The sequence below is a fragment of the Muntiacus reevesi genome, chromosome 3, assembly GCF_963930625.1.
Source record: "Muntiacus reevesi chromosome 3, mMunRee1.1, whole genome shotgun sequence".
NCBI classification, from domain to species: Eukaryota; Metazoa; Chordata; class Mammalia; order Artiodactyla; family Cervidae; genus Muntiacus; species Muntiacus reevesi.
Window position 1 is genome coordinate 119,733,553 of NC_089251.1, and position 25,280 is coordinate 119,758,832.

At 43.5% G+C, this 25,280-nt stretch overlaps 1 protein-coding gene across 1 annotated transcript in view; it reads left to right on the forward strand.

Moving 5' to 3' along the window:
* DNER (delta/notch like EGF repeat containing) overlaps positions 1-25,280 on the forward strand; it is a 384,143-nt gene that overhangs the window by 236,431 nt on the left and 122,432 nt on the right. Inside the window, exon 8 of the mRNA XM_065928909.1 lies at positions 3,714-3,867. Coding sequence (XP_065784981.1) covers positions 3,714-3,867 — 154 coding nt within the window. The remainder of the gene's footprint in view (positions 1-3,713; positions 3,868-25,280) is intronic.

Here is a 25,280-nt window from a genome sequence, read left to right on the forward strand (position 1 = left end):
GAGGGAAGCCCCTGTACCACATGTTTTTTTAATCATATGTTGATGGACATTTTGTTTGCTTCCGTGTCTGAGCTATTGTAAATAGTGCTGCGATGAACACTGAGGTGCATGGTTCTTTTTGAATTGGAGCTTCCTACAGATTTATGCCCATGAATGGGATGGCTAGATCGTATGGCAACTCTATTTTCAGTTTTTGAGGAACCTCCATACTGTTTTCCATAGTGGCTGCATCAATGTACATTCCTACCAACAGTGTAGAAGGGTTCCCTTTTCTCCACGCTCTCTAGCATTTGTCATTTGTAGGCTCTTTAATCATGGCCATTCTGACTGGTGTGAGGTGGTACCTCATTGTAATTTTGCTTTGCATTTCCCTAATAATTAGCAATGTTGAACATCTTTTCATGTGCCTATTGGCCATCTGTAAATAAATGCCTTTCTTTGGAGAAATATCTATTTAGGTAGAAGACAGTTCCAGAAAAGGAGTTTTCCTAATTACAAGGCTGCTTTTCTAATAGTCCTTGATGAGCTTTCCTCAGCATGCAACTATTAATAGTCTCTACAAACACACACAAAAGAAAAAAAAAAACCTCACAATATCATGAAAAAAACAGGAATCAATTACTGCTAGAATGTAGAGGGAACTTCCATTTGCCACAAGGAGGTGTGAGATGATAGGAAAAGAAGGCAGACAATTTATCTTTAACTTAAGTAGGAAAAGCTGCTGCTCTTATTTCTGTTGTTCTGGTTCCTAAGATATAATTGAAGAGTGTATCCTTAAACTAAAGAGGTCTTGATTTTGTACTTTGTAAGGATTTGTCACATTCCCTCAACAACAACAAATTCAACTAACAAAAGAAATACACCTACATAAAATCTGGCTGTTTTGGTTGAACTAAATGTCTTGTTTGACTGTTTGGCTTCTTGACTGGCTGCTGAAATCAGTTTCATCCACTCCTGGCTTGTGACAAGGGGCATCCTTTTATGGTGTAAGGGCTTCCCTGGTGGGTCAGATGATAATGAAATTGCTTGCAACGTGGGAGATCAAGGTTCAATCCCTGTGTTGGGAAGATCCCCTGGAGAAGGGAACGGCTATCCACTCCAGTATTCTGACTTGGAAAATTCCATGAACTTTATAGTCTATGGGGTCGCAAAGAGTCGGACTCGACTGAGTGACTTTCACTTTCACTTTTATGGGGTAAACGATGATCTCACCAGGCAAGGGACAATTTTTCTTAGAAAAGGAGTCTGTGGGGGTAGGGCATGTTAGGTGGAAGTCACAGAAATATAAGTAGAATGCAGTCATAAAATACAAATAGAATAAAAATACAAGAAGAATTCAGCCATAAAACAGGTTGACTTGATGACCTCTGTGGACTTTTCTTCTAGGAATATAAGAAGTCAGTAGTAGGGAATTTAAACATTCAGTTCATATACTGCTAGGTTAGAGATAAAAAGTTGATTTTTAAAAATAGACGCTAAGGTGTGTGTGTGTGTGCTCAGTCATGTTCAACTCTTTTCGATGCCATGGGCTATAGCCCACCAGGCTCCTCTGTCCATGGAATTTTCCAGGCAAAAATACTGAAGTGGCAGCTCTTTCTACTCCAAGAAGCTAAAATGGCATTTGATAAACTTTGATTGTCATTCCAAGTGTTCTACTTAGTGGTGAATTCTGTAAATTGCCCTTTGAAATCAAAATTATTCTGGATCTGCACCAGTGTAACCATGAAGACTAGAGAAGGCAACATTATCATGATTTGCAAATGCTGCTCCCTTCTTTTGGGGAGGGAAGTTGTTTTATCTAGAAAACCCAAGAGAATCAACTGAAACCTCTGACTCTGAGAGGCAAGGCGAAGACAGGCACTAGCATTTCACTCATCAGTGATAATCCCTAGCTGGTATGATGGGAATTACAAGAAAGGAATGAGGAAAGAATCTCATTGGCAATAGCTACAAAGAAACCTAAACTTTCAGGAGTAAATTAATCAAGAGATGGACGAGAAATAGAAAACTTGATTAAGAGACAAAAATCAAAGAGAAGAAAGAGCAACCTTTTTGTTTTTTAGGACAGAAGATGTGGTGTAGTGTTTGGTGGGGCAGAGAAGGCAATGGCACCCCACTCCAGTACTCTTGCCTGGAAAATCCCATGGACGGAGGAGCCTGGTAGGCTGCAGTCCATGGGGTCTCTAAGAGTTGGACACGGCTGAGCGACTTCACTTTCACTTTTCACTTTCATGCATTGGAGAAGAAAATGGCAACCCACTCTTGTGTTCTTGCCTGGAGAATCCCAGGGACGGGGGAGCCTGCTTGGCTTCTGTCTATGGGGTCGCACAGAGTCGGACACGACTGAAGCGACTTAGCAGCAGCAGCAGCTTGGTGGGGAGGTGGGTACTGGGTGAGATCCTGACAGTGTCTGTAAGATCAAGGGGCCACCTCCTCCACCCCCCCCCCCCCCCCCACACACACACACACCAAGGTCCCTCCTCCACCACAGAGAGAGGGAGGCGGGCCTGGGAATAGCTGTGGGCGGGGCTTTGAAACACTTGCCTGATGTGGGGCTTGGGGAAAGCTGGAAAAGGTGCTTTGGGCTGGTTTGTTTTTTTTTTCAAACTTTGAACTTTTTATTTTGAATTGGGGTATAGCCAGTTAACAATGTTGTGGTAGTTTCAGGGGAGCAGTGAAGGGACTCAGTCATACATATACATGTATTTATTCTCCCCAATTTTGTTTTGAATTTTTTTAAGCAGTAAACTTTTATTTATACCATTCTCCTTTGCCTCCTCCCTTCTATTCTTCATGAGAATCTGCAGTCCCATCTGCATAGGCTTTGGACCCAGATCTGTGTCTGTTTTAGACATATCACCCTCAGGCCAGCATTAGGAAGAGAGCAGGAAGGCTCAGTTTATTGAGATTATACAACTGCCTCAGAAATGAAGTGTCCAATAAAATTCAGTTCTCTGGGGACTTCTCTGGTGGTCCAGTGGTTAAGGGTTCAGACCCTGGAGGGGGAACTATGATCCCACATGCTGCAGAGCAGCTAAACCCACTCACTGCCAGGAAAGACCCCATGTGCTGCAAATAAGACCCAACATAGCCAAATAGATAAGTAAATAGATATAAAAATTCAGTTCACTGGGGCTGAGTTATGGTCCTTTACTAGTATAACAAATCAAATGAAATGGTTCCTATTATTTTCCCTTACACTCAGTTCATCTACGTGGTTGTATGTTGAAGTTAATTTCCAGGGTGATTTGATAAATTCTCTCAGTGCTCCAGAAAGGCAGGCATGGTAACACATTTGGTGATGATGTGTCCCACATGCTATCTGTGCTGAAGGCTTTTAGTTGGAGTGACATCTAATTTAATGGCTGTAGCGCGATATATCTGCTCTAGCAAAATTGTCATTTCCATATCAGGTCTGCAAAACTTTATTTTTCTGCCTAAAATAATTATTATTTCCATTTCTGGTTTAGGAAGATTAAAAACCATTGGGATACATATCAATAAAAAGACATGTTTGAAATGAAACTGTAAAGAAATAGATTATTCCTCTGAAAGCTTAGATTTTAGTCAGATCATGGTATAAGTGATATGATAAAAATACTCAGTGTTGGTATAATTATAAAAATGAGAGGTATGTTTGCACTTTGAGTTTCACAGTTAACCCACACATTTTAGAGGGCTCAGGTAATACATACTGTATGTTTGTGTTTTAGGCAACATTTTCCTGTAACTGTGATGATCCATACACGGGTACTTTCTGTGAAGAATTTGATGCCTGCCAGAAGAAACCCTGCCAGAACAATGCCAGCTGCGTTGATGCAAAGCAAAAGCAAGATGGTGACAACTTCACCTGTGTCTGCCTCGCTGGTAAGGTTTCCATAGTTTAGAGTTACTATGTGTCTCTCTGTAGACCAGACACTTATTAATTAACAATGGTCAGGCAATACATTGTCCAGCTGTTGGACAGGTGCCTCCCAGGTCTCATTTAGTTCCATCAGTCCAGCTTTATGTCATTGGGAATGGAGGAAGGAAGTTGCCTTGGGGATAAACATTGTGTCCCTTGGCTGTTTTTCTGATGTTAGGATTCTTCTCTCTTAGCATCCCACCATTTCTGTTCTGGGACCATGATATTCCTGGTTGAATAGAGGCCTGGATATTTCAAGGACAATTCTTCAAATATGTTCTGAGTGGGGGCTGGTGCTATGCTGGCTGATTTTGCTAAGTTACTTAAGAAGAATTTAGGCTAAACTATGCAGGTGGGTAGGTAATGCCACCCAATCCTCTCATTTGTTTAGTTTCCTGTTGTTCATGCGTTAATTCAAGTTCCTGAAACACCATCCTGCACAATTGGGCGAGTTTTCAGTACTCCCTGGTTAGTTTGGGGGATTCATTGACCCTGCATGAGACTTTCACATCCTCAGATTACAAAGGGTGACTCCTAAGAAAGTGCAGTGGACAGGGTGTCCACAGACCTCTGTTCTCTTGCAGGCGTCGTATTGACTTGCTGCTCAGCCAAATCGGTTATAAACCCTTGAGCAGGAAATGGCATTTTACTGGTGAACATTTTGATATAACTGTTTCTATGCAGCTTAAAAGCAAACACCGAATTATTCCCTTTTTTAGCATCAATAATATGTAAAACTGACTTCATCTTCTCCTTTCCGTCTCATCCTCTTGCCAACCTCTGCCACTGGGCAGGGATTCAGGGTGATGTAAGGGCTGGGGATGGAGAGACGGAGGGAGTGAAGTGGGAGTTGGGGTGATTAACTGCAGAAATTCATAAACAAAGAAGTAAAAGTTCTTCACTCATCTATCCCAGCTCAAACTTTATAAGGTCATAAGGGTAGGTTAATAGTTTGGTTTATGTTTTCCAGACCAGTGTTTGTGTGTGCATGTATCTATGTGCAAGTATGGATATTTCCCTTGCAGATCAAATGATTGTTTTTCTGTATGTTAAAAAAGTGATTATAATATACATACTGTTCTACAACTTACTTTTTTCAGTGTTTACCAGTTGATCATAAGTATACTTCCATGTCAGTATATATAGAGCTACCTTATTCATTTTTATTAATTCCATCGCATGTTTCCTAACATTGCATGTCCAGGCCAAACTGCCTATTTGCCGTCTCTGCTCGCATGTTCCAGGCCACCTTAAGCTCAGTCATTCCAAAACTGAGTTCATTGTATCCCCAGCTCCACACAGCTCAGCTTCCGGTGTTTCATTTGTTTCTACCAGCCAGACCTCTACAAGTCACCCTGGGTGCCCCCCACCTCCTGCTCTTCCTGCCTCCAAATGCTCTCCATCTTTCCCCCTAAAGACTTTTCAAATCTCCCCCATCTCTGCAGCCCCATCGCCACTGCCTTTGCCCCTTGTCTATGTGACCGAGATAACCTCTCACATCATCTCTGCTCTTGTCCATGCCACACACTGGAGCCGGAGCAATCACGCCGAAGTGAGCCCTGGTTCTCGTTATGTCAGTTCCCTGACCCAGGCTCTCCGTTCTCCTGGGTGATTATTTTCCACTGCAGATCTGATCTGGTGTTGCTGCTTTCCACTGAATCCCCTTCTTCCCAGGGCTCTTGGGATGAAGGCCAGAATCCTCCGCCTCATTCTCCTCTGTGATCTGTCACTCACCCACCTTTCCAGCCCCATCTCGCCCCCCTGGTCCCCGTTCTCAGGGACCAGCCACCTTGGCTTTCATCTCGCTGGCTGCTCGAGCTGCTGCAGGACCTCGTCCGCTTCTTTGTGCCTGGACAGCTCTCCCTGCTGCCTCCCTTTGGCCAGGTTTCTATTTTGGATCTCATAAATACTCCGTTTCCTTAGGAAGTCTCAGTTAAATGCTTCAATCCAGGTCTCCTTCCCTTTCCCCCTTTTGTAGCCGGGTGTTCCTTTCCTGCACAGCCCTCCCCTGTGTGCACGTGTGATTCTTTGATTTCTGCCTGTCTCCCCGCCTGAATCAATCCCATGAGCGCACAACCTGGATTATTTCTGTTCTACATCGTGTCCCACCATGTCTAATGAGTCCTGGACACTCAGACAATGTGCTGATGAGGTGAATTAATGAAAGGGTATGAACGTGGCCTGATGTTTTAAGCCGTTCCTCTGTTGATGAGTCTTTAAGAGAGTTTGAATTTCTCTGTTATAAATGATGCTAGGATGAATCAAAATCCTGTACACAGTCTCAATCAGAACTGGTAGGTGGAGTTTGTCACTGTTTGAACTGAAACGATTTCTGTTTGGTGTTTTTTTTTTTTTTAATCCAAGTCTGTTCTCAGAAACTTTTCTTTTTTTTTTAAAGAATACAGGTGCACAGAATTGGAATGACCATAATGCTTGGTTTGTGATACTCTCTATTCTTGTCCATAGCATACTTTTATCTATTTACTTAACTATTTCAATATACAGTAATCAGTGGTGGAACCACCACTCTAACCAGAAGTTAAACCTGATAACTAACTATATAGTCTCCTCACTAGCCCATCTCTCGGTCTCTATTCCCCATCCAAAGTTAACAGTCACCCTGAATCTTGATTTGATCCTTCCTTTGTCTTCCTTTTTATATGATCTTAATATTTACGTGGCTTCTGAGGTGGCACAGTGGTAAAAAATCTGCCTGCCAATGCAGGAGATATAGGAGACATGGGTTTGATCCCTGGACTGGAAAGATCCCCTGAAATAGGAAATGGCGACCTACTCCAGTATTCTTGCCTGGAAAATCCCATGGACAGAGGAGCCTGGAGGGCTATGGTCCATGGGCTTGCAAAGAGTTGGATATGACTGAGTATGCATGCTGGCATAAACATTTACATGTTTTTAGAAAACTTTTATTTTTGTTTTAACTGTTCTTGAATTTATAAAAATGGAACCATGCATGAATCATGTTATGGTATCATGCATGTACTTGTCTGGTACTTACTTTTTTCACTTAATACCGTGTTGCTAAAATGCATCTGTATGAAACCTTCTTTTGGAAGGCTATGTAAAATTTCATTGCTCTGTTCTCCTGTGGACAGGCACCAGTAAGCACATTCTTATGTATTTTCTCTGAAATATGTGCCAGGGCTTGTTTGAGGGTGAACCTAGGAGTGGAATCACTGGAAAATATGCTTGATCAATTGTAGGAGATCATGCCAGACTGTTTTTCAAAGTGGTGACACTCATATATACTCCCACATGAAATACATAAGTGCTCTTATGGATTCAGATCCTCTACAGTATTGTGTAGGGTTTTAATTTTTAATTTAGTTTTAATATTTGCACAATGAATGGGTGTAGAAAAGGTGCTTCATTGTGGTCTCTGCACTTTGTGGTTTACTAATGATGCTGAGGTCCTCTTCCTGTATTTATTACTCATTTTCCTATCTCTCACTCAAATTTGTGTGTGTGTGTGTGTGCTCTTCTTGTTGGCTTGAAAAAGTTGTTTCTTTTTTTTTCTAATCATTTGTCAGTTGTTTGAATTGTACATATTTTCTCCAAGTTTGTAATCTGTTTTTTCCCTTTGAGAGATTTTTTAAAATCATTGTTGTTGTTCAGTCACTAAGTCATATCCGATTCTTTGCTATCCCATGGACTGCAGCACGCCAGGCTCCTCTGTCCTCTGCTGTCTCCAGGAGTTTGCTCAAATTCATGTCCATTGAGTTGGTGATGCTATCTAACTGTCTCATTCTGTGCCTCCCTCTTCTCCTTTTCAGTCTTTCCCAGCATCGGGATCTTTTCCAGTGAGTTGGCTTTTCCTATCAGGTGGCCAAAGTATTGGGGCTTCAGCTTTAGCATCAATCCTTCCAATGAATATTCAGGGCTCAGTTCCTTTAGGATTGACTGGTTTGCCTTGCTGTCCAAGGGACTCTCAAGAGTCTTCTCCAGTACCATAATGCTAAAGCATCATTTCTTTGGTGCTCAGTCTTCTGCGGTGATTTTGGAGCCCAAGAAAATAAAGTCTGTCACTGTTTCCACTTTCTCCCCTTCTATTTGCCATGACATGATGGGACCAGATGCCGTAAACTTCATTTTTTGAATGTTTAGTTTTAAGCCAGCTTTTTCACTCTCCTCTTATACCCTCATCAAGAGGCTCTTTAGTTCTTCACTTTCTACCATTAGAGTGGCTATCATCTGCATATCTGAGATTGTTGATATTCCTCCTGGCAGTCTTGATTCCATCTTGTGCTTCATCTAGTCTGTATATAAGTTAAATAAGCAGAGTTACAATATACAGCCTTGACGTACTCCTTTCCCAATTTTAAACCAGTCCCTTGATCCTTGTCTGGTTCTAACTAACTGTTGCTTCTTGACCTGCATACAAGTTTCTCAGGAGTCAGGTAAAGTGATCTGGTAGTTCCGTCTTGAGAAGAAATTTCCACAGTTTGTTGTGATCCACACAGTCAAAGGCTTTAGCATAGTCAATGAAGCAGAAGTAGATATTTTTCTGGAATTCTCTTGCTTTTTCTATGATCCAATGGATGTTGGCAATTTGATCTCTGGTTCCTCTGCCTTTTCTAAGCTCAGCTTGAGCATCTGGATATTCTCAGTTCATGTGCCGCTGAAGCCTAGCTTGAAGGATTTTGAGCATGACCTTGCTAAGCATGTGAGATGAGTGCGATTGTACAGTAGTTTGAACATTCTTTGGCACTACCCTTCTTTGGGATTGGAATGAAAACTGACCTTTTCCAGTCCTGTGGCCACTGCTGAGTTTTCCAGATTTGCTGACATATTGAGGCCAGCACTACAGCCTTGTCGTGGTGAAGGGCTTGCATAACTTGGGTAGCCTGTGCAGGACTACCCAAGTCGGACAGGTCATAGTGAAGAGTTCTGACAAAACGTGGTCCACTGGAGGAGGGAATGGCAAACCACTCTAGTTTTTAAATTGAAGTATAGTTTATTTACAATGGTGTATTAGTTTCAGGTGTATGGTATAGTGATTCTGTCATATATATATTCTTTATATATATATATATATAATCTTTTATATATAATATATAATAATCTTTTTCAGATTATTTCCCCTTATAGATTATTGTAATATATTGAGCATAGTTCCTTGTGCTATACAGTAGGTCCTTGCAGTTGTCACGTTTATATAAAGGAGTGTCAATATGTTAGAATCACAGTTAAAGCAACTTTAAATAATCTCCAGCGGTGTTCACATGGTGATGATTTCTGAGGTTCCTGAATGGCATAGAATCTCCATCATCTTCTACTTTCTCCAAAGGTGACTTCACATTGACTTGGTCTCTCAGCCATCCCGCTTCTATCAGGGTCTCCCTGACTCCCAGCAACTCCTTCACTGGCCTTTCCCAGAGCTGGGTTCCCATGGGATTCCTTCCCCCAGAGCCTCCATTCTTCTTCCTGCTCTAGAACATCCCAAGCAGAGGTAGAAGAGATCTAGGAACTCTGGTACTTAACTCTGTCTTTGCTCAGCTGCTACCTGGCTTGTTCCTGCAGTTCTCTTAGGCACGTTCCTACCTGATCAGTTCCCATGTCCTGTGGGAACAACTGCTCTTCCCCCTTTTAGCATCTACCTCTCCATCTGCTTTTTAAAAAATTTAATTTAATTTGGCCTCACAGTGCAGCATGTGGGGTCTTAGTTCCCTGACCAGGGATCGAACCTGTGCCGAAGCATGGGATCTTAACCACTGGACCACCAGAAAACTCACTCTCCATCTTCTTTCCACTGTATTACACACACACATGTAGACACACACAGATGTATGCACACATGAATAGTTAGTGTTTATTCAGTGTTACAGAGAAGCCTGACATGCTACAGTTCACGGGGTCACAAAGAGTCATACATGACTTATGACTGAACAACAATTTAGTCTTAACCATGTGCCAGGGCTGTGCTGAGTGCTTTCCAATGCCCCTCTTAGAACAGTCTCCGGTTTAAGCACTCAATTATACTGATTTCATAGATGAGAAGTCTAAGACACAGAGAATGTGGTACCTTGGTCAAGAATATTAGGGTGACATGGAACTGTACTGCAGGAACACACCAATTCACAAATCTCCTGACCTCCAAGGAAAGTCTCATTTCCGCCTTGTCATAGTCTGATGAAGGCATTTGGTCTCCAGGTGGCAACTCAGGTATCTGAAGGGTCTGTGTGATGTTCTGAGAGTGGTGCCCGGACCTGTCTTAGATCACTTCTGCTACCTGCCATTTGCCAGAGTCTGCTCACTTGGTCCCTAGAGGCTCTGCCTGAGAAGGGAGTCAGTGTGGGAAGCATGCTGTCAGAAGGGAGTGTCCTCATGGTCTGCCCTGCTGGGCACACGTGCCAGTAGCTGTTGCGCTGGGATTCGAACCCAGGTCCTCTACCTGCATCCCAAGCCCATGTTCTCGATCATCTTACTACACTCTTTTCCTGTGTGTGCAGCCACACTGTGAGCTGAGGATTTTCCTGGTACAAACATGTGATTCAAGACCACGTCATGCTTTCAACTTTCTCCTATCAAATAGGACTCTGCTGAAGAGCAGAAACATTAGGCCATTTTTGTCCCCAGAGGGGGCACTGGATGCTTGAAATGAGGCATTTTCTACTTATTTAGTTCTGAATGTCCTTGAAAAACTCATGCTTCCACAGGAGAGTTCTGTTTCCTTTGTGAAAAAAACTATTTACAGGTTAATTAACATCAACTAATTGACCTCTGAAGCTCTAGCTCTGTGCGTAAGAACCCTCCAAGAGTGGGAAGTCTGTTTCCTTTTGAAAATTTATCCCGCTGTGCTTTCATTTTTGCAAGTCTGATCATGAGGCACGGTTTTGTTTGATGAATGAATTAATTCAAGCCAGGTTCTTGTCAGCAGAGAACAGAAGTTTCAGAAAGTCTCTTCACAGAGATGTTATCTTGATGCCATACTTGTTTCTCTTGGGAGCGTTTCTCAGTAAGTAAAAATATTATTTTCAGCAAAGACATTTTTCTCTAGTTTTGATAATATTTTGATATTTTGCTTTAATTTTTATGTCAAGCCAGTACAGAGAGGATTTTTACATCATTGGTAGTCCAGAGATGTTTGAATATGGTGGGTTGGATGTTGACTCAATTAAGTAATAAGCTCTGCTGTAGTTATCATTTTGGTTTTTCTTGGAAACAGAAGTTAATTTTCTTAAATAGTGAAACACTGATAAATATTTTATACATATGTGTACAACATAAGATGAATTGTAGATTATGGTCAACCAAATTTCTAATTGGGGAGGAATTTTTTGATTGATATTTTTCTGGAAACACTTTGCCAATATTTTTAAGAGGAAGGGGATTGTCAGGAGTACCAAATACTGCAGGAGGAGCTAAGGGAAGGTTTTTGACTGTGGCAACAGGTTTGTCCAAGCCGTTGGTGGCCTCCTGTTTACACTGAGGTGATAAGGGCACCTCAGAAGATTTGAGGTCTCCCTGAAAGACAACATCCAGGGATAGAGGCAAGGAAGGGTACCTGGAAGTTACCATGCTGAAGGGCAACCCATATGTGGAGATAGTCACAGTCACTCAGTTTTTATGTGGCCTAGAAGCTTCCCTGGTGGCTCAGGTGGGAAAGAATTCGCCTGCCGATGTAGGAGACACAGGTTCTATCCCTGACCTGGGAAGATCCCACATGCGGCAGAGCAACTAAGCCCGAGCACCACAGCTGTGGAGCCTGTGCTCAGTCCCCGTGCCCCAGAGCCCGTGCCCACAACAAGTGAGGCCACACAGTGAGAAGCGTGTGCATCACAGCTGGAGAGAAGCCTCTGCTCGCCACAGCTAGAGAAAAGCCCGTGAAACAGTGAAGACCCAGCATGGCCAAACATAAATAAATAAAATTGTTTTTTTAAAAAAATGAGAACACAAATTCCAATTCTGTTGACAAGTCTGACACATAGTAGGTGCTCAATAAAGCCTTGTTGAATGAATGAATGAATGGAATGAGACGGAATTCTACCCAGGGCACCTAGCTATGTATTGAGGGCTGGGTCCCCTTACTTCTCCTCTGTTTACACATGTTGTGTTTTTTTCCTTCCATATCAGGCTGGCCTGGGGGTGGTGCTGATCTCTGATATGACTCTTATTTCTCCATCCCGGGTTGATGCCACACTCTGTGCTTTGCTCATAGTCAACACAGAATTTAACTTCTTTAATCAGGATGTATTTTATAAAAGCCTCCTAATTCCGAGAAGGTGATTTTTTTTCCTCCCAGGAGCTATTCCTTTTTTTCTGAAAAGAATGGCTGTGATGCACCACTGCCACAATATTGGAAGTACTGTACAAAGCCCGTCTCAACATCAGTGCACTTCATTGTTTCACCTAATTGATGATTTCAGCCTGTTTTAAAAACTCATCATTTCCAGGGCGAGGGGAACATGGCTTGTGTTGCCATCCCAGCTTCACTCTTTTAAACACTGAGGTGCCTTTGAGTGGGGTTTTGAAGTGGGTCAGCTCTTCCTGGAGAAAAATCCTGAGTGGAATTTGCTGGGTCCCTGCACCCATTCTCGCTCAGCTTGAGCACCGAGGTCTTGAGCAGAGGAGCACAGGTTGTAAGAAGTGGGTTAGTTCAGTTTCAGGATGGAAGGGGCCTTGGGAGGAGCCTCGGAACCCACCTTTCTCATCTTTCTCTCTCCCTCTGGGATCTTTGACTTCCACACTTTTCTGTCTTTCTCACCTTGCCATCCCCCTCCCCCATTCCATCCTTGATTTCTAGTCTTTAAGGACTGGAGGTCTCAGCTCAAAACTGGTCTCTCAAGGGTTTCGTAAGTCCTTGGGGCGTCTCTGTGTGCTCACCTCCCCCCTCCCCCTCCTCTCCCTCCTTCCCTCTTCCTCCTCCTCATTACTGCTCTATGTCCAATTCATAATTTTCTGTTGGACTCTAAAGAAAGCTGAGCACTGAAAAATTGATGCTTGTGAACTGTGCTGTTGGAGAAGACTCTTGAAAGTTCCTTGGACTGCAAGGAGATCCAACCAGTCCATCCTAAAGGAGATCAGTCCTGGGTGTTCATTGGAAGGACTGATGTTGAAGCTGAAACTCTAATTCTTTGGCCACCTGATGGGAAGAACTGACTCCTTGGAAAAGACCCTGATGCTGGGAAAGATTGAAGGCAGAGGAGAAGGGGACGACAGAGGATGAGATGGTTGGATAGCATCACCAACTCGATGGACATGAGTTTGAGCAAGATCCAGGAGCTGGTGATGGACAGGGAAGCCTGGTGTTGCTGCAGTCCGTGAGGTTGCAAAGAGTTGGACACAGCTGAGCGACTGAACTGACATATCATGAATCTACTTCTCCAAGGTTGTGAGTAGAGTCCTGCTCACTGATGTCCAGGGCTCTTTCTTAGCCCCACTCTCTCTAGCAGCCTTTCCTTCCTGTCTCACAGAGGACTGCATTGTGTGCATTCTCCCATTCTCCTGGGACCTCTCCAGCCTCCTCTCCACCTTCCTTTCCCCCTTCTATCTCTAGAGCTCAGTCCTTATCACCCGCTTCAGCTGCCTTCCCCCTCCTGGGGCAGCAGCCACTCATTCCAAGCTGTCACCTTTAAGTGGATGGCTTCCAGACCCATCTTTGCAGCCTGGCCAGTCACCCAGTTCCAGCACCTGCACTGGCTCAGAGTGATGCTCTGCTAACCCTCAACCCCCTCCTCAGACTCAACTCCAGACCCTCCTGTCAGCCTCCACACAGGCTTTCAAGCCTAACTCTACCCGCATGGCTCCAGGTTCCATCATGGGTGCCATCACTTCCCTCATCTCAGGCTGCAAGCTCAGTCCTGACTCCTGCCTGAACCCCTACCCCACTTTGTTTATTTCTGGACAGTCTCCCCGTTTGCTCCGTTTATGATGGTTCCCCATCTGCCGTGCATGCTGCTTCCTCTTCTAGTGCCCTGATTCCAACCTTGTCATCTGCTGCCTGAATGACTGCGATAAGCCTGTCACCCTCGCCACGCTGCCTTGCTTACGACTGCAGTGCAGCCTTCCAGAAGCCCAGGACCGGAGCTCAGCTGAGGGAGAGCAAAGCTTGCTCTTGCTATTCATCCTCTATGTGACCTTGGGGAAATTAATCTCACTGGGTCTCAGCTTTCGCTCTGTGAATCGAGCTGGGTGACAGAATCCACAGCTCACAGTTCAGTGGATAAGTGATGCACGAGGTGTGTTTAGAAGGGCACCTGGGGCGCTTGGCGAGTGTCATTGGATCTTACTGTTGTTACTTGAGCCCATAGTCGGATGCCTTGCATGGAGTCCTTCTGCTCTTTCCTCTGGCCAGAGATTTGGCCTCAGCTCCTTTTGTGGCCTCCCTCTCTGGGGAGCGAACTTGGACCACAGGGGACCCTTAGGACATCCTTTGGTCCTCTGCTAAGACCCAGAAAAGCCAGACCTGAATGGGTCACTCCCTGCCATGGTCTCTGCCTCAGGGCCGGCCTGGCTCTCATGGTATTTCCAAACAAATCTCAGGAAAAGGTGAGAAAAGACTGGGGAGGAATAAATGAGTGTGGGATTTGGAGTCTGCGGTCCTGGGTTTAACTCCAGGCTGAGTCATTCACCGACTCTTCCTTACTCCTCTGAGCCCAAGTTGTCTTGTCTGCAGAAAGAATAACTGTACTGACCTTGTAAGGGTTAAAGAGAACACATCTGCACACACATCTGCAAATGTATATATACATACACATGCATACACACCCATACACACCCATATACTTATCCACCCCTAAGGACATGTCTACATCCACATGCATTCATTTGGCACAGAATAGGTGATCCATAAAGGGCTTTGGTATTAAAAAGCAGAGACATTACTTTGCCAACAAAGGTCCGTCTAGTCAAGGCTATGGTTTTTCCAGTAGTCATGTGTAGATGTGAGAGTTGGACTATAAAGAAAGCTGAGTGCCAAAGAACTGATGCTTTTGAACTGTGGTGGTGTTGGAGAAGACTCTTGAGAGTCCCTTGGACTACAAGGAGATCCAACCAGTCCATCCTAAAGGAGATCAGTCCTGGGTGTTCATTGGAAGGACTGATGTTGAAGATGAAGCTCCAATACTTTGGCCACCTGATGCAAAGAACTGACTCATTTGAAAAGACCCTGATGCTGGGAAAGATTGAAGGCAGGAAGAGAAGGGGATGACAGGATGAGATGGTTGGATCGCATCACCAACTCAATGGACATGAGTTTGGGTAAACTCCAGGAGCTGGTGATGGACAGGGAAGCCCGGCATGCTGCGGTCCATGGGGTCACAAAGAGTTGGACATGACTGAGTGACTGAACTGAACTGAAACAAGGGTAAGAGGAACGGTAAGGGAAGAAGAAGGATCGGAGTTTGTGTTCTCCTCTTTCTCTCCTCGAGGCTGTATCCATCCCTCCTTGCCCCTTTTTGCTTGTCCACTTGGAGTCGTCTCATTCTGTCCAGACCAGAGCCCCTGTTCCCAGGGAGAAGGGCAAGAAGTCTTAAGCTTTCCTCCCAGATTATAGCAAATGAGAACAAGAAGGGGCCCAGCCACAGCAGTCCTTCGTCATGACTGTGCTGCCTTCAGAAACCTTCAGAGGCACCTTGCTGGTGACCCCGCGCTGCTCGGCACACAGATTTGAGCTGTCACAGCCTGGCCTGACCCCAGCCTTCCTCCCCACGCCCGCTTCAGGAGGTCCAGCGTCACAGGGCATCACCTGGGCCTGACTTGGTACCAGGAGCTGGATTTCCTCTCTGTGTTTCATTGTTTCCTATGAATGTGTCTTCTCTCCTCTTCTGGAGTGTAAGCTCCTGGCAGGCAGGAACTGTTTCTAAGCATCCTTCAGATTCTTCACTTGTGACTGTTTACTCTCTCCAAATTCTTTCTGAAAGAAGGAATGAATGCCTCCTTTATGCGTGCATGCTCAGCTGCTCAGTCGAGTCTGACTCTTTGTGAGCCCATGGACTGTACCCCGCCAGGCTCCTCTGCCCATGGAATTCTCCAGGCAAGAATACTGGACTGGGTTGCCATTTCCTCCTCCAGGTGATCTTCCCGACCCAAGGATCCAACCCATGTCTCTTGCATCTCTTGCATTGGCAACTGCACCACCTTTTGAGTTAATTACACAAGCTTAGAATTCAACGGATGCATTGCTTTAAGTTAGTCACTTGCTTAGCTTGTCTGCTTATTGTATCAGTTTTTTAATTAATTTAATGTTTTCTCCCTTTTGATTTCAATTTCTCAGAACATACTTAATGAAAAGATCTTTCTTGAAATCTCTCCCCCTTTGTAACCACTAGATCAGGAGACAGAGGTGTCATTTATAGTCTGGCCTATATTAATATTTCAATTAATATTTCTTATTTGGGCTCTAGGGGAATGGGATGAAAGAAATTATTTTAAAACAGCAATGCATGGTGCTTATGCAGTCATTAATTACTTTATAATGAGTACCCTTGGCATCTCTGGCTCTGTGCTTGGGACTGGGGACAAAAATCACCAACACATGCTCTTCAAGAATAAGAAAGTTTCTTTGGAAACAGTGCGGTGACAGGTATAGTAATTGAGCCTAGGGGTTCTCCCACTCATGAAAAGAGAAAACATGTGTCAACATGCAGCCAGTAAAGGCTTTTTGATGTCATAATATTTAACTTTCACTTTCTGATTTTTTTTCTTTGTAATCTGCATCAGATGTGTAGCTCTTAATGAATAATATTAATATTTGAAATTAAAAAAGCTGCTTCTAGTTTTCCAGATCAGTGGTTCTCAAACTTTAGCATCAACCCTGCTTCAGAGTCACCTGAAGGGCTTCTAAAACTCATATTGCTGGGTCCCATCCCCTGAGTGTTCTGTGGGTCTAGGGTACTGCTGGTGAATTTGCATTTGTGGTAAGTAAGCCCCCAGGTGATGCTACTGCTGTTGGTCTGGGGACTTGGGGAAACACTGCTCTCCACTGCCTGTTAAAAACGGAGAGAACAATGTTGGCATAATGCTTACCACTGTCAAAACCCTGAATTATTCAGGGACTTCCCTGGTGGTCCAGTGGTTAAGACTCTGTGCTTCCAATGCAGGGGGCATGGATTCGATCCCTGGTTGAGGAACGAGGATCCCACATACCGCACAGTGTTTGGCCAAAGTAAAAATCCTAAGTTATTCATTCATTAAAAAATATTGAGCTACCCACAGTGTGCCCGGCTTGGTGCAGGCTATCGTGGATTCAAGGGTGCACTTGATAGAAATGGCTCCTGCTATTTGGGGTTGATCTCATTCATCACAACTGTCTTGGGAGCCAGGTATGATACTGTTATCCCTATTTCACCCCGGAGGGGAATGAAGGTCAAAGTCAGCCCACTGATGCTTTCGCTCAGCTGATCATGGCGTCACCACCCTGACCTCTGACTCTCCAAACCATTGTCCTTCCCACTGTGCCTCTTGCCTCTGTGCTTATTAGATGTGGTTACTTCTTTTTTCTAACCTTGAGGTTAAATTTTTTTAGTTCTGCTGAATGTCTGCTTTCTTTCATGCTTTTCTTTCTATTACAGATTCCCATTTCATTTTATTGATTGTCTTTTGCAGATGGGCCTCCTATATCTTCCTTTCTTTGCCTTTGGTTTTACAAGCATGTTTGCATTTGCTTAGATGTGTTTGTTTTTCCCTGCCAGCAGATCTTACTAGTTTTTTTTTTTTTTTTTTTTTCTGTTAAATAATTTCTGCCTTCCGACTTTGATATCGGAGGCCTCTGAGATTGAATGTCTTGATGGCACACAGATTCCTGCTATTTATTGCTTGCTAATATTAGACACTTCATCTCTGCAGCGGCAGCTGAGGCCCTGCCTGGCTCCTCTGATCCCCCCAGGGTGAGAGCTGAGGCTGGTGGGCTCTGTCGGTGGCATCAGGCTTTCAGGACAAATCCAGTCGCTTCATCTCACTGCAGAGACCAGGAGTGTTAAAAATAGCTCTCACCACAATTCCTACCTTGGAAGCTTTCAGGAGCTCTGCAAAGAAACAATTAGATTCTACCTCACAGAGTCAAAGCAATGGCAGAAGAGTCTTTATTTCAGTAGAAAAATCATAACAATGGTACCAAAAAACCATTGTTGTAAAGAAGGAGAATGTTTAGAAAAACAACTGGTCAATTGCCTGTTTTTTTTTTTAATTGTCTGACTCATTTAGTCAGCTTTGTTTACACTTCATGTAATTTGCCATTAAACTCTGGAAGGTTTTCCTGCATTTGAAGAGCACAGCCAGTACATAGTGATTTGAGGATACTGTGGGGTGTATATTTTTTGTTATGTTGCTGTCAGTCAAACGACACCATGAGTATGTGGTTATCTTCAAACCATTCTGATGGTCACAAAGAAACATAGCTATTTTTCTCTTCATATACACTGATAAATTTTAATTATATTTATACTTACTACAACATAGTGTAAAATTAAATACTCACAGGCTTTGTTGTTCAGTGGCCAAGCTGTGTCCAAGTCTTTGTGACCCCATGGGCTGCAGCACACCAGGCTTTCCTGTCCCTCACCATCTCCCAGAGTTTTCCCAAGTTCATGTCCATTGAATCGGTGATGCCATCCAACCATCTCATCCTCTGTCCCCATCTTCTCCTTCTGTCTTCAATCTTCCCCAGCATCAGGGTCTTTTCCAGTGAGTCAGGTATTTGCATCAGGTGGCCAAAGCATTGGAGCTTCAGCTTCAGCATCAGTCCTTCCAATGAGTATTCAAGGTTGACTTCCTTTAGGATTGACTGGTTTGATCTCCTTCCTGTCCAAGGGACTCTTGAGAGTCCTCTCTAGCACCACAGTTCAAAAGCATCAATTCTTTGGCACTCTGCCTTCATGATCCACATTCAACTCTCATATCTGTATATGACTACTGGAAAGACCATAGCCTTGTCTATATGGATGTTTGTCGGTTAAGTGATGTCTTTGCTTTTTAACACACTTTCTAAGCTTGTCACAGCTTTACTATTCCCAGTCTGTGTTAGATGAGATATAGTCTGGTAACACATCCATCGAATGAATGAATCAGTTCGATGCATTTCCTTCCAGGTGTCAGGGCATCTTCTCCATCTGGCCGGCTTCACTCACTGGCACATGTGCTGCATTTCATCTGACACCATTTCTAATGGTTGGACTGCTTTAAAAGCACTAAGCCTCCATCTAGAGCTTTCTCAATCATCCCGTATGTCGTTGGAAGTCATCCTTATTATCTGTGTATCCTGAGGCACAACTTTAACACTTATATATTTTTTGTTATACAAGAATATTCTCCAAAGAGGCAATAGAACCCCTGTGATTCCCTAAGAGATCAACATTTCTGATAGCATCTGTTTTTGAAGCAATTATTTTACTTACAAATTGACAATCACAATTACAGATTCTTCAATACCTTAAAGTTTTTATAGTCAAATAATTTATTTTAAAATGGTCTTTAACTTGCTCAATGAAATGAAAGTCACTCAGTTGTGTCTGACTCTTTGACTCCATGGACTATACAGTCCATTGAATTCTGTAGGCCAGAATACTGGAGTGGGTAGCTTTTTCCTTCTCCAGGGGATCTGCCCAACCCAGGGATCAAACCTCAGGTCTCCCACATTAGAGGTGAATTCTTTACCAGCTGAGCCACAAGGGAAGCCCCTTTAACTTGCTAGGAGTTATAAATATTCCTATGGATTCAGATTTGTGAAAATGTTCTAAAGGTGTTGTTTCCCTGTTTTGTAAAGGGTCAGTGTCTACTTATGAGCAGACAAGAGGCATTGGAATAAAACCAAGGGTTTTTAGTCTGATGAGCTAAGGTCTCATTGACCTAAACTGGGGTTTCTCAATTCTGACATTAGGGTTTTGGGGGTTGGACAATTCTTTGTTGCAGGGAATTGTTGTGTGTATTGTAGGGTGTTGAGTAGCATCCCCTGGCTTCTACCTAATAGATGCTGGAACATCCCTAGGGGTGGGACAATAAGCAATGCCTCTGGACATTGTCAAATGTTCCCTGGGGGAGAGAGTCAGCTGGTGGAGAACCACAGACCTAAAGAATTAAACTTGGATAGGGGCTTGGGCAGGAAAAAGGAGTTCTGTTTCAGGTCTGTTGATGCTTTATTTCAGAGAACTGTTGAAGGTGCTGAATGCTAGTTGGAGAAGTGAGACTAATGCTCAAAAGAGTCAGCCTAGCTCCACCCACCTCAGTCTGTCTGGGGCAGGGGTTCTATGTACTCCCAGATTGGAAATCTGAGCATTGCAAAGCACAAGGTGATTTTTGATAACACATTTTTGAGATAAATTTTTATTTTAATAGCTATGTGTTCATTTTTATGGGTGTTGGGAAAAAGAATAACTAGCACATGATGCCTGTGGTGTTCTGGGTATGATTGCTTAGGGAGAAGCCAAATCTAACTTGAAAGGTATATAGCTGTTGTTAGGGTCAAATGAAAGTGAAAGTCACTCAGTTGTGTCCGACTCTGTGACCCCATGGACTATATAGTCCATAGAATTCTCCAGGCCAGAATACTGGAGTGGGTAGCCTTTCTCTTCTCTGGGGGATCTTCCCAACCAAGGGATCAAACCCAGATCTCCCACACTGTAGGTGGATTCTTTACCAGCTGAGTGACCAGGAAGGCATTAGGGCAAAAACTTTAAGCAAATGGGTTCATTTGTGCCAGGAAGTGTTTAAGTGCTAAGGATTCAGCAATTAATAAGACAAAGTCCTGATTCTCAGGGCGTTTATGGTCTCAAGAGGAAACCAAAAAGTAATATCATTTCAGATAATGATAAATCTGATGTAATGGAGCATGCAGGAGCCCTGGGAGGACCACAGGTGGCTTCAGAGATGAAGCCTTCATGCCATGGCATCTCCTTTTAGATGGGGAGGTAGCTGGTAGATGTGTGTTTTGTCAAGTACTGCATGCATGCTAAGTCGCTTCAGTTGTACCTGACTCTTTATGACCCTGTGGACCATACCCTGCCAGGCTCCTCTGTCCATGGGGTTCTCAAGGCAAAAATACTGGAGTGATTTGCCATGCCCTCTTTCAGGGGATTTTCCCAACACAGGGATAGAACACATGTTTCTTACATCTCCTGCATTGACAGTCGGGTTCTTTAGAGTTAAATACTAAGGTGAAGAAGAAGGAAACTTCCCTTGTGGCTCAGGCAAGAAAGAATCTGCCTGCAATGCAGTAGGCCTGGGTTGAATTCCTGAGTCGGGAAGAGTCCCTGGAGAAGGAAATGGCAACCCACTCCAGTATTTTTGTCTGGAGAATTCCATGGACAGAGGAGCCTGGCGGGCTACAGTCCATGGGGTTGCAGACAGTCAGAAATGACTGAGCGACTCACACTTTCATTTTCAAGAGACACAAGGTCTGAAAGGTGATTTCTGAGTGGAGATCTGACTAGTGGGAGAGAACAGTCACAGAAGGGTGCAGAGTCAGAGGGAAAAAAGAGATGGTGGGCTGTGGTTTCTGATGTCTTAGATGGGCTCTGGCACACATGGAAGACTATCTGAAATGATCTTTTGTGGTTTTTTTTTCCCTGCAAGAATTAAACTTATAAGCCATAGTGATTCTCAAGCCCCATCAAGCTTCTCCATGTGCGTTGCCTTCACCCTGTCTTTCAATTTCAAATGCATAAAAATTCAGTTACTTAACTATCCATTTTAATTGGAATCCTGAGTCTGATAGATGCTCTCATGCACCACACTTTCTCCAGAGTGACACCTTCTTTGCACACCAGCATGCTCAGATCAGCCTAAGCCAGACACCCAGTGGCAGTCACAGGGCTCAGGTCTCTGTCATGACACCCTCCTCTGTTTATTTGGTTCCATCTCTTTCTGGGTTAGGAGACTCATCCTACTGAGGGAAGAGCTTTGTTATCTCTAGCGGATTTCAATTCTTCACCCAGATGAGTTAGATTTGATGCTTAGACAACAAAGGTTGTTTCCAGGAGAGAGATTTTCGGATGTCTTACAAGACCTGGGCATCCAGGGCAATTCTTCCCTTATCAGTGATGAACACACAGGGGTTATCCTTTTCCTTACTGTCTCCAACTATAGTTAGCTCTGGGCTGGCCCCTCCAAATGGGTCCTGATTTCTCAGCAGATTGCACAACCCTTGGGTTCAAGAGAAATCTTGACCTAATTGTTCTGATTTTGTTTGGAACCCCCACAAAGATTGTGGCCAACTTCCTTTTCTGTTTAATTGGTTTTTGCATTTTTTAAGCTTCTCTAAAACATTTTTTCATCTCCCTAACTGGTTCTAGAGGTGACTTATGTGTTATTCTATGAGGTCCTCTTTGCCTTTATGTATTTCAGATTTAACCTCTCCTATCTCTTGATTTTATAGGTGAAATTCCGCTGCATGCTAACCTCTTCCCATCCCCTCCCTGCCAAAGCTAGTTGCTAATTTTCTTCTCAGTAGTTTCTCTGTTACACAGCAGTTTAACATTGTCACCATCTGTCTTTTTCTAGGATAGGGTCATAACTGATTATCTTGAATCCTGTATTCATCTGATATCCTTGTGTGGTCCTGCAGCCCACAGCACCAGAACAATGCTGAAGTCTGAAAAGGAGCTGGACCAGTTTGGCCCAGGGGGGCTGCAGCACATTGGTCAATGGGGAGAATGGGAGGATGAGGGGGCAGAGGCCAGCGCATGGTGTGGTTTTGAGCCATGGGGCAAAGTCTTGGGGTTTTATTCCAAGCTTTTGGGAAGCCACCCTGAACATTCTATTGGAAGGACTCCAATACTTTGGTCACCTGATACAAAGAGTCGACTCACTGGAAAAGACCCTGATGCTGGGAAAGATTGAGGGCAGGGGGAGAAGGGGATGACAGAGGATGAGATGGTTGGATGGCATCACCGACTCAGTGGACATGAGATTGATACATACACGTTTGTGCGTGTGTGTGTCTGTGTGTGTGTGTGTTTGTGTGTGCTAGAACAGACCCTCCCTGACATATACCAATGGCCACCACTTACTACTGCTTCCATCCACTGGGTTGACTCCATCACTGGCTTGACCATCTACTAACAAGGTCCTCTGGGTGCCTGTCACTGCCTTGGTAAGATAAAGAAACATTACTCTTGGTTGGCATAATTACTTCATTCCCCCAGACAGAGACTGGCTTGCAGCAGGATGGAAGGAAGAACCCAGGCAAAGCTTTAATGATCGAATCGTCTTTTTTCATTTGAAGTCCTACCGATCACTTATTTAGTTTTGACTCCATGGTTACGGCATAAATTAAACAACAAAAGACACAGAAAGGGAGCATTGTGAGCCTTAGGTATCCAGCTGAGAGTATCACAAGTAGCTCAAGGTCAGTGGTTTGTCTGACACCTGCAGGCAAATCTACTCTCTGTTGTTGTTCACTCACTAAGTTGTGTCCAACTCTGCAACTGTATGGACTGCAGCGCAGTAGGCTCCTCTGTCCTTCACTGTATTCTGGAGTTTCCTCAAATTCAGGTTCACTGAGTCAGTGATGCTATCTAACCATCTCATCCTCTGTCGTCCCCTTCTGCTCCTGCCCTCAATCTTTCCCAGCATCAGGGTCTTTTCCAATGAGTTGGTTCCTCACATCAAGTGGCCAAAATATTGGAGCTTCAGCTTCAGAAGCAGTCCTTCCAATGAATATTCAGAGTCGATTTCTTTTAGGATTTTTTAAAGCATTTTATTTATTTATTTTTTAACACCACAAACATTTTGTGTTGGGGTATAACTTATTAACGATGTTGTGGTGGTTTCAGGGGAACAGCGAAGGGACTCAGCCATTTCCCTTAGGATTGGCTGGTTTGATTTCCTTGCTGTCCAAGAGACTCTCAAGAGTCTTCTCCAGCACCACAATTCTAAAGCATCAATTCTTCAGCTCTCGACCTTCTCTATGGTCCAACTCTCACATCCATATATGACTACTGGAAAAACCACAGCCTTGACTATTCAGACCTTTGTCAGCAAAGTGATATCTCTGCTTTTTACTATGCTGTCTAGGTTTGTCATAGCTCTCCTTCCAAGGAGCAAGTGTCTTTTAATTTTATGGCTGCAGTCACTATCTGCAGTGGTTTTAGAGCCCAGGAAAATAAAGTCTGTCGCCGTTTCCATTTTTCCCCATCTATTTGCCATGAGGTGATGGACCAGATGTCACTCTCTGCTCTCTGAGGATCTAAGAAATGACTTGCTTTTTTTAAAGAGCTCCTTGAGTCAGCTTCAGGGTCTTCATGGTTCCTTGCCCTCCACCTCTTCTCTCCCAAGCTGACTGCAGTTGGTCAGTGAAAGCAGTGCAGTCAAGGGTGGTGCTCTTGGAACTTTGAACTTGCCACTGGCTTGAGGCCAGTGTAGACAAGCATGAGCTGACCAACTGGCCGCCTGCAGCTAAGTTGCTGATAATCCCATAATCCCATAACCCCAGCCCTACCTCTCTGCCTGTCTCATCCCCAGCCACACAGTCCTCCACTGTTGTTTCTCATCTCTAATTATACTGAACTCAGACATGCCAATATCTATATGCTCTGTAGTCTAGCTAGTTACACAGGGTCTTTTTCTTTATAGTTCCATGTTTCCCTTATTTTAAATATCTTTATATAATCCTTTTAAAGCTCTGGAACAGAAAGCAATGATACAGTGACTGATCCTTGACCAGTGATCCTCATTGGCGGGGACAATGGCATTTGAGTGATAAAACTTATTCTGGAACCATCGCAGGCAGTGCAGAGCTTCAGCATCTCTATCACAGAATGCCAGTGTGACCCCCAGATCATTACAGACAATCCCTGAATGCATCACAAATGTGGTTTATTCTCTTAGGCTGAAATCTTACTAAACTTGCTTGCAATATTGGGGCAGTTAACAGTACTGAAGATTCACTTTGCTTATAGGTTTAATATTAGATCAGTTAGATAGGAACAAATTAAAAGTATGGGAAGATGTGTGTGTGTTATCAGACAGTGTGGTTCTTAAAAAGAAACTGTTGCTATTAATATAGTTTAGAGTGTTTAATTAAATTTTTAAGTGGGACCAGATATTCATTAAGGAAGGCGTTAAAAGTGATCTTTGCGAAAATCACTTTTAGTTAGGGATGTATAATGAAGTCTTTATAGGTGAAATAAAATTTTCTTTAAGATACCCATAGGGATGATATGGAAATATGAGGAGACTAGATGAAGTTAAATGGACAGAATGTTAATCTGAATTTAGACCTATTATTTGAAAATGTATTAACATAAATTTGTTAGACTAAGATATTCTCTACTGAATTCTGGAATGGCTTTTTTTCCTGGTGTTTAGATTTTTAGTTTACATAGTTATCTTATTTTTCCCATACCCATGAATTAGCTAGAGTCCCCTAGACTATTCAGTTATCAATGTGGACCACTTTTAAAGTCTTTATTGAACTTGTTAAAAC